General features: G+C 40.6%; 1 protein-coding gene across 2 annotated transcripts; it reads right to left on the bottom strand.

Annotated features, from left to right (window-relative positions):
- Positions 1–205: 205 nt before the first annotated feature.
- Positions 206–8,309, bottom strand: LOC123448459 (basic leucine zipper and W2 domain-containing protein 2-like). Of its 2 annotated transcripts, XM_045125360.1 has the most exons (8): positions 8,124–8,301; positions 5,247–5,270; positions 4,588–4,693; positions 3,960–4,028; positions 2,821–3,317; positions 2,441–2,702; positions 580–788; positions 206–488 (listed from the first exon to the last, which is right to left on the bottom strand). In XM_045125360.1, the coding sequence occupies exons 1-8, from the start codon at positions 8,126–8,128 to the stop codon at positions 422–424; spliced, it is 1,239 nt and encodes a 412-aa protein (XP_044981295.1). In that variant the 5' UTR covers positions 8,129–8,301; the 3' UTR covers positions 206–421. The 2 variants fall into 2 exon arrangements, with proteins under 2 accessions (XP_044981295.1, XP_044981296.1); XM_045125361.1 differs by lacking the exon at positions 206–488 and having other exon boundaries at positions 669–999; positions 8,124–8,309.
- Between the last annotated feature and the right edge of the window lie 1,823 nt (positions 8,310–10,132).

Raw genomic sequence — 10,132 nt, 5'->3', positions numbered from 1 at the left:
TATTTGACCTGTTGTGATTAAGTTTATGCATGAAAACTGTTTTTGCACCGCAAATAGTGTCCTCTGCCACACCAAACAACAAAGCGCTCGACTGATCGGACAGTATTGGAACAAAACTATAGGGAATCAAATAATGGAGCCTGGGTTGTAGATGGTCCCTGGCAGTAATAAACTTTAGTTTGTCTCTTCTTAATTTAGAAAAAAATTCAGGGTTAAAAAGTTGCACTTTGCATAAATATCCATGTAACAACTAGTACACGACAAAGTAGGTAGCGTTCCTTCCAAATCCGGGTACAATAATGTCGAAGACGACAGCAGATGACAGCAATGCTCACATGTGAAAAATAAAATGTTATGTCCACCGCCTCCACAAACATGGGGTATAAGGAAATACTCATTTTAAAGCAAGAACCGTGCCTCTTTATTCTTCCTCCTCTGCCTCCTCAAGCCATTTGACGAAAGGCTCCAGAGCTTTCACGAAAGATTGCCTGCCGATTTATTAACTACAGTTACTAGGAGCTTCATCAAGATTAAATGCTATGAATATTTCAAACAGATGGCTTTTCAATAACTAGTTACCTTCCTTTTTGGTTTGAACCCTTGCGGAACCAAAGAAGTATGGTATCTTCAGCGAGGACATCTTGATCATACAGAGATCTTATAATTTCAGGGAACAGCTTCATCAACTTAGCGTCCTCATAACACTGTGTCTGGACCTTGTATATGAGTTCCAGTTCTAGCTTTCCACTTGTGCAAAATGCATTCATAAGACCAGCCCAAGCATTCACCTGTAAATGCAAATGGACAACACAACAAATAAGATAAATCCCTTCCAAAATAATATCACTAGTAATTACTCCCTCTGGTGATTTAAAACGTCTTATATTTGTTTAGAGGGACTAAATGCCTGACTAACTAGCTACAGATGCCCTATATGATTTCCAGTTCTAGCTTTCCACTTGTGCAAAATGCATTCATAAGACCAGCCCAAGCATTCACCTGTAAATTCAAATGGACAACACAACAAATAAGATGAATCGCTTTCAAAATAATATCACTAGTAATTACTCCCTCTGGTGATTTAAGAGGTCTTATATTTGTTTAGAGGGACTAAATGCCTAACTAACTAACTACAGATGCCCTAAACTTATTATCCGATGACAGACCACACTTGTTATAGCTTTTCACAGAATGGAATGCTCAAATTCACTCTACCAACTTCCAACGCAACAAAATAATCAGCCCTCACTCAACGCAAGAAACTTGGAGCAACTCTAGCAGACCCCTTAAATCACACCGACCCACAAAATAACCGCCAGTTTATGGTTTTGGGCAAAAAAAGTGACCCGAACAGAAACCTTAAAAGCGTCTGACCCGTAAAAAAAATTTGAGGGGCACGATAAAATCCCACCTCCGACCCGCGAAAACAGAGTCCCCCCCCCCCTCGACCCGTCGGTTCCCTGTATCCCACGGAAGCGGTTGGCGGGACAGGCATTTCAACTCACGCAAAGGCCCGTCACCGTCTGCAATTCCAACCAGCAGAATCACGCCACCCGCCCCAGATCCGACGAGTTGAGCCACTGCAACGTCGCCACCGCCCCGAATCAACCGCCTCCAGCCACCGGCCGCGCCGGACAACCACCCCGGATTTGCCGAACGGCCACCGTCGCTGCCGCCCCAGTGAGCCCCTTCTCATTCCCCTTGAGCCCCACAGTTTCCGTAGAAATTTCGTTGATGCAAGCTTCGATGCGTTTTTTAAATGGATTTGAGCCTATGCGAGCAATTTTTGCTTCAGGATTCGTCCACATCTGTGAATATTCTGTTTTACGGTTCCGCTATGCGGGTTCTATTCGGCCGTAGCCCGCGCGAGCCCGCAAAACGCGTTTTCCACAAACTATAAACGTGCGATACGGGTCGGCGATTTAAGTGGCCTGCTAGAGTTGGATCAGAAGCCTATCAACAGCAACAAAAATCCATGACATGTCTTATTTCAACTTCTATGTAACATGCCATACCAAATTTACCATTTCGTAAGGACATGTATAAGCAGAGAAGATAATCCATAGAACATGGGCCAAGGCCAATGGAGTCCAATAGCATTGTTTGAATGTGAAAAAGGTAAGTAGCATTGTGCAATGCTAAAAGCAATTTTCAGATGACTGAACCAATTATCCTGGTGTAGGAAAGTTTATTATGTACTCCCTCCGTTCCTAAATATAAGTCTTTAAAGAGATTTTATTAGTGGACTACATACGGATGTATATAGACATACTTTAGAATGTAGATTCATTCATTTTGCTCCGTATGTAGACTCTTAGTGAAATATCTTAAAAGACTTATATTTAGGAACGAAGGGAGTAGTTATTTGAGATGTACTTCTTTCCTACGACTTATGAGCACTTTCAAGAGAAAAAACATAATTCCAATACAAAGATCTTACCTGCCGAAGTGCTGAATTAGAATTTTGCTGCTGATTCTTTCCAGACCACTGAACAGCCTCCATAAGCACATCCCACAGCATGCGAACAACCTCTATATCAGGAAATTTAGCATCTTTAACCTGTTGCTTGACAACCTCAGTTACTTCAGATATTTCAGCTTCTTCATTGATCATAGTGGTCAGAGTTGACTTTATCTCCTTGAGCTTAACTTCAAACATTTTCTTGACATTGTAGTCAACAAGGCTAGTCAAACCTTCTTTGCTGATGCAAAAAAGTAAACACATCAGCCGGTAACAAACTAAACAACAAAACCACCCTAGTGCAAATGAGAACATGATGAAGAAACTGAAATCAAGACAAACAGCATCTTAAAACTCACGTGAAATGCTCAGACAAAGCCTCAGAGGTTCTCTTTCCTGATGGGAAAAATTCAAGTAAATTGTCCTCCATTTTGCCTTTCTTCAAAAGTGCAATCAGATCATCCAAACTATTTTCCTTCAGATATTCCTTGAAGAACTCGGTAATGAATGAAAGCACTATCCCTTTGGCAACAAGATTGTCCTTAAGCAATGGCTGAAAGACAGTTTCAGGTGGCAGACCTGATAATTTCTGAGAAAATGCAAGTGCCGTGAAAATGGCAAGTTTCTGTCTCTCATTTTCTTCAAAGAACTCCAAGGACTGGAGAAATTTTCGCATAACATTTTCAAGACTCTTTATTAAGAAAGGCCTCCTGCGCAGTGTTTTCTGAATAAAGAGGACATAAGGTAATATTGCTTCACGTTGTGCTGAACAGTCAATGAGAGAATAGGGGTGCCGCTCTCCCTCTTCTTCGGGTTTAATCGTACCAGGCTGAGTACGCACACCAATGAAAACAACCTGCATTCACTCAAACATTAACCTTTCTGATTTGCATGGGGGGGGGGGGGGGGGGGGGTCTTATTATAGGCATGTCACTGCGCAAGAGTTTAATGCTGAAACACAAGTCAGTTTGAGCATATAAAAATGGATAACTGAAAATGAACAAGACAAAATCAGAATAGTAGAAATCTCAGATTGCAAGGTGAGAAAGCAAACAGTAACTTGATACACCATCTACCAATCTTCTAGCACGCAGATAACGAAAGAGTGCTCACATCAGACCGTTAGCTTCACATATAATAATTGATTCTACTGTAAAAACATATGTTTAAAAAATTGAACGTACTGAATTGCACACTAAGACAATTAAAAATTTAACTAGACAGAATTCAAAGCCATTTAATTTTAAATTTTGACATTCATATTCGGAACATGTTAGCATGAAGATTGCAATTTCGGAAAAGGAGTTCCAAATCTTACACAAGCCAACTATAAATGAGCATAAAATTCAGAGAAGGACACTTTCGAACAATCTTAAAGACTCTTGCAATATAAACTGTAGAAACAAAGATAATCAGTGTAGCTCAATTAAGCCATCCATAAATGTGGATACTGGAAGAAAGGCAAAAATGTTCAATATAAAAACTGGACCATGCATACCTCAAAGAAGGTGTCACCGTAACGTGAGAAGTTGAGATCTGACGACTCTATACTTTTGGCAACAAGTTCCTGCAGTACATCACTTTATTCACATGGACTGCTCAGGGTAGAAAAATAAAATAGAAGGCAAAGGCATGTTTCCAGATTCGTAAAAGTAGTCAATAGATACATACTAGATGTTAGCTATATGAAAAAAAGCAAAGCCCTAGCCCAGCTAATCAGCATAATCTTCAACAAGATCCCCGCTTTTATTCACTATGCAACTCTTCTCACAAATCTATTATATGTAAACAGAACTGTTGCATTGACTGGCCTGGAAGTTGACCATATTTAATAAAATAAGTTGTCGAGGAGAGAAGGGCTGACCAATTTCATTTTCAAGATCAATTGATAGGCACTGAAAGTCCTTAACTAATTTACCAAGCAAAACTCCAAAGGTAGATTTTCTAAAACTACCTATTGCAAATAGAAAGTAATCCTGAGATGTCCCTATGTTTAGAAAAATGCTAACTGCATAGATCTCACGAGGAAGTAACATTTGATGTTCGACAATGTTTCCCAACTGCAGACGCTTACAACTTACAAGTATTCAAACAGGTGAAATTCAGTAAGTTAAACAGTGGCTAACCAGATCTCCAGCATTATCCAGATAAATCTGGACAATTGCATCAGAGAACGACGAAGGATCCAAAGGAGCTGCTATATTCCGCTTGCGGGTCTTAATCCGCTGGCCTCTGCAGTATTTTTTACATAAAAATATTATAATGGTACAAATGAGATCCCCAACAAAGAATTCGCAGGCAACAGCAGATAGGAAGTAAATCAGAATCACATTATAACATGATAACTATGTAGAGCAAATATCGTTCAGCAGGAAGAAAGTTTCTTATGTTATTATGCATAGTTGGAACAACACTATACAGATATCAAGACAAATGCAAATAACCAGCATGATATTGTAAACAATAATTTGTACAAGTGTCGCATGAAATGTTAATTAGGGACAAACCCAGTTAGAGAAACTAGTGTTTTGGGGCCAAAGCACTCCGGCCAAAAAAATAAAAGCATGCACCTTTTATTGCAAGGCATGCCATACTGAAAAGTCAGAAATCCATAACATGCAGACAAAATGGAATGCATTTATTAGACACATATAACTAGCTGGGCAGACACATGTCCAGTTGCATCACAAATCAACAATACATTAACTAATATGTGATATATGATTTCAGCATCGACGATGAAGGAAAAAAGAAACAAGGGTGTGAGTAAACACAGGAGTATTACCCGAGGGTGGGCTTCTCCTTCGAGCTGCAATGAGTTAACACAAATTAGAGCATACCAGGAAAAGATGATATGGAAATTAAATAGCTAGAAATTTCTTCTCGGCGAATGAATATAGCGGCCTATAGATACACTATTGGTTTTCACTTGTTGAACAAAAAGATCACAAAAAATAGAGATACAAAATGTTGTAAATTAAAGTACAACCACAGGACTTTTACTTTAAGGGATATTTGGTTCGATCCACAGTTTGCCTTGCCATGGCTATCTGTAGGCACGCCACAAGCTTTTAGGCATTGATCCTTCCCACAGTTCTGGTCTGCTGCACTTTATTATCCATATCCCCATGTGGGAGTAAGTGTTTTGCCAACTTGCTTAGTCATGCACACTACCTTCGCTGTGGCAAAGTTAGCATTGACAGAATCAACAAACATGGCCTTACTTCCTACTTCGTCAATCCCTCCTAAAATGCCTAGATCTAACATACCAGTTCGTACGAAGATATCTGAGGCTGCTTGGTTGGCAAGTAAATTGTCGGCAAGCCAACAACGGCTGTCCTTCACTTGGTTTGATTCCACACTTGGCAATTGGCTTGCCAACATTATTTTACACTAGCACATATGCCCGTGCGTTGCAGCAGGGTAATAAAGATATATATACATTATTCTACAGGCAAACGTGATCATGATTTTGTTAAAATCTTGAACCAAGTCGGCAAGCATATAATACTCACATTTAATCTTCAATAGAAAACAGGAAGGTAACAAACTCCTATAACTGTAGACAAAACTACAATAGTAGCACTAATTGTTCACATGCATTTCCAGTTTGCCTTTCCTCCCTTTTCAATGTACAAGCCAATCATCTATCTATAGCATTTAACTCTTGTTGCATGCATGTGTGGAGAAACAGGAAATGAGGGAGAAACAGTCAGCTAGCCAATGCATGGGTTAGTCCAACCATCACAACAGTTAATACAAGATTAACTAGAGGGAGAGAATCATGTTGTGCCAATGCATGGGTTAGTCCAACCATCACAACAATTAATACAAGCTTAACTAGAGGGAGAGAATCATGCTGTGCCGATGCATGGGTAGTCCAACCATCACAACAATTAATACAAGATTAACTTGAGGGAGAGAATCATGCTGTGAGTGGCTTTCTTAATGGGTCAAAAAATTCATGCCATCCAATCCATATATGCCTAGATCATGCTGCCTTTCCATAGACGGCCTATGCACCTGGAGAGAGGGAGTATATTATAGTCTTTACTAAAAAAACGTTGGCGTGTGGCAGTCTCGGTGGCAGCCTATCCTTTACACGTGGCGAAGTCGTCTCCGCCCTCAATCCTTGTTGTCCACAGGCAGGATCGACACTCCACGGCTCGGAGTGACATGGTAGGGAGCCTTCTCCAGTGACAACTGGGTGTGTTTGTTACTTTTCTGGTCTCTTTTTTAAAAGTTCTCAACCAAGCCCATATGTTCTCAACATTTTCCAATTCTGTGCCTTTTCTGGGCGTTGGCCTGGGAAAAGCTGCTCAAACGGAGTGGTGCAGAGTCGATAGTCAGGCTCATTAGCAAAGCACCGCGCGGAAGCAGGCCCGTTAATGCGGATGTAACCATCAACATACAAAAGGCACAGTGGGGTGATGGACGAAAATTTGCGATATACGAAAGGCAGGGTGACAGACTAAAATTTGAGGGAAGAAAGAATCCTCCCATCAATATTATTATTATTATTAGGTATAGATGTTGGCTTCCTTGTCACCCTTCAGTTGGTTTAGGTACAAATTTAGCACAAATTGGCTTACCAACTATGAAGTGTCTACTTGAAATATACAGGTCAAGCAAAGGCAAGAAGCTTTCACCAATCCAGGACTTTTTGTTGCTATAATAAATATAGACAAAGCAAAAAAAATCAGAAACTCATTCGTCACAACTAAGATGGCCAGATTTAGCATACAAGTCAATAAAAAGATCACAATGAAATACAATAGATCAAGAAAATGCAGGTTTTTACCACTAAAGCCACATGTCGTTATAATCAAACCACAGCAGTTAAAATTATGAAATAATCAGTTCATATGAAAATTCATATGCTCGCCAAAGAAATATCGACACGACATATACAAACTCGGAGTTGTAGAGAAGGGGAATAAAATAAATATTTGTCAAAAGAAATGGATAACAGTAAGAATTGTCAAAAGAAGAATTCATGTAGCAAATGTTAACAACCTTGCTTCCATTAATCCAAGGCCCAAAAAAGTAACAAGCACCCCTAAAAAAAGTAACAAGCAACCGCTAACCCATGGACATGGAGACAATCACCTCTGTCCATGAAAAACTCAAAAATTATTCATCTCAGATCCTAATAGCGGCAAACCAATTACTGTACACCAAGGAATCGAGGAACCTAAAGAAGTGACAAGAGCATAGCAACTTCATCCAACGTTTCACAACATCAACAGATCATCAAATGCCTTAACTAGGAAAATCAAGAAACCCTAAACGTCGGAAAGAAAAATTCCATGCACGTTCCTTAATAAGCAGGAAAAGACTTACCTCGCACGGATTAATAAACAAAAAATGTCAGATGGAACCTAACCGCACAAAATCATTTGGATCTGATCAAAATCAAGTGTGGAATACTGGAATGTCACGCTAACACGTTGTTCGCACTCCCAGGATCAATTGCCGCATCCGAGAGCGCGAAAATCATGAACTACCGCCACCAAGCACAACCTACTAATACTAGCACGCTGAACAGGACGAAGAGTCCATCCCTCCGATCCATGCAATCCTACGAAGCTCCGCTGATCCATCGGCCACCAAACAAGGAAACGCAGGGATCTAGTAAGGCGACGATTGAGTCCATTCATACCTCATAAACAACGATCTGGCAAGGAGAGGAGAGGTGAAGGAGATCGTGGCTTCGAGTGGGAGGGTCGGTTGTGCGGCCGCCGAGGCGATAATGGCTGGAGTGATAAAAACCTAGCTTTCGTGGGATGTGCTGCGGCGGTGGCAAGAGGTGCGTGGGGGTGGGGTGGGGGAATAAACGGGGCAGGGTGAGGAGGCGAAACGAGTGGTGGGGATTTGACCGGGATCGGGAGTTGCGTGTGCGGGCTAGTGGAACATGTGTTGGGCTCAACGCAGGCTGTTCAGCCCGGCCTGCCGTGAAGAATGAGGTTTGGATCGTCACTAGCGCCGGTTGATCTACAAAACTCGTTTAAGCTTTCACGAAAAACTCGAATTGCGGGCCGTTGCGTCAGACCCCGTAAAAGAAGATGCTTTTTACGGGTCGGCCATGTGGGTCTGTTTGGGCACCGTCACGTCACACCGTAAAATAAAAACTTCGTAAATCAGAATTAGTAACGTGTAATATAAGAAAAATGTTAATATTATAATAAAATAATCATCCAAAATACAATAATTATTCATATCACCGTATCAAACTAAACTAAATAATTCAATACAAAACTTGTACCGTATATAAATCACACACGAATGAAATGAAAATGAATGGGAAAATGGAATGTGTTACTGCCTAGCCCTTTGCCAATGGTGCTCAATGAGATCCTTGTGAAGTTGAAAGTGGGTGTTCGCATTTTCAATCTTCTTGGGTCTGAAGAAAAACTCTAATTCGGTTAGGGTCTCTAACTGGTTTGACACGGCTATCCACATTATCGTAGAAGAACTCCAAGTTCATGTCTCTCTCATCTTTGATAATCATATTGTGAAGAATAACACAACATGCCATGATGTTTTTCACAGATCGCTTGTTCCAAAATCGAGCACGACTATGAACAATGACAAACCTAGATTACAAAACCCCAAATGCTCTTTTAATGTCTTTTCGGGCTGCCTCTTGTGCCCTTGCGAATTCAACTCTTTCCTAGTTTTGGGGGCCTTTGATGCTCTTGACAAATGTGCACCAAGGAGGGTATGTACCATCTTCAAGATGGTATTGTTGGTTAACGCGACAGAAAACAAAAAAAATTGGTACTTCGAGCATGTTGGAAATATACCCTAGAGGCCATAATAAAATAGTTATTATTATATTTTCTGTTTCAAGATAATTGTTTATTATCCATGTTATAATTGTATTGAATGGAAACTTAAATGCATCTGTGGATATATAGACAAAATTGTGTCCCTAGTAAGTCTCTAGTAGACTAGCCTATTGATCAATGATGGTTAAGGTTTCGAAGCCATAGACAAGTGTTGTCACTTGATGACGGGATCACATCATTAGGAGAATGAGGTGATGGACTAGACTCAACCTATGAGCGTAGCATATGATCGTGTCATTTTTTGTTGTTATTGTTTTCTGCATGTCAAGTATTCATTCCTATGACCATGAGATCATGTAACTCACTGACACCGGATGAATGTATTGTGTGTATAAAACGTCGCAACGTTACTGGGTGACTATAAAGGTACTCTACAGGCATCTCCGAAGGTGTCCGTTGAGTTAGCGTGGATCAAGACTGGGATTTGTTACTCCGTGTGACGGAGAGGTATCTCGGGGCCCACTCGGTAATACAACATTACATATAAGCCTTGCAAGCAATGTGACTAAAGAGTTAGTCACGGGATCTTGTATTACGGAACGAGTAAAGAGACTTGCCCGTAACGAGATTGGAATAGGTATGGAGATACCGACGATCAAATCTGGGACAAGTAACATACCGAAGGACAAAGGGAATGGTATACGGGATTATATGAATCCTTGACATAGAGGTTCAACCAATAAGATCTTCATAGAATATGTAGGATCCAATATGGACATCCAGGTCCCGCTATTGGATATTGACCGGAGAGTGTATCATGTCATGTCTGCATAGTTCTCGAACCCGCAGGGTCTACACACTTAAGGTTCGGTATAGTTGA

The sequence above is a fragment of the Hordeum vulgare genome, chromosome 4H, assembly GCF_904849725.1.
Source record: "Hordeum vulgare subsp. vulgare chromosome 4H, MorexV3_pseudomolecules_assembly, whole genome shotgun sequence".
NCBI lineage: Eukaryota > Viridiplantae > Streptophyta > Magnoliopsida > Poales > Poaceae > Hordeum > Hordeum vulgare.
This window is presented reverse-complemented; position numbering and strand designations above follow the sequence as displayed.

What these genes read in the sequence shown, in the direction of transcription:
- LOC123448459 (XM_045125360.1), bottom strand. An exon ending in TGGATAATGCTGGAGATCTG is followed by an intron (nt 4,029 to 4,587) that starts GTTAGCCACTGT and finishes GATGTACTGCAG; the next exon opens with GAACTTGTTGCCAAAAGTAT. An exon ending in GCTTTGTCTGAGCATTTCAC is followed by an intron (nt 2,703 to 2,820) that starts GTGAGTTTTAAG and finishes TTTTTGCATCAG; the next exon opens with CAAAGAAGGTTTGACTAGCC.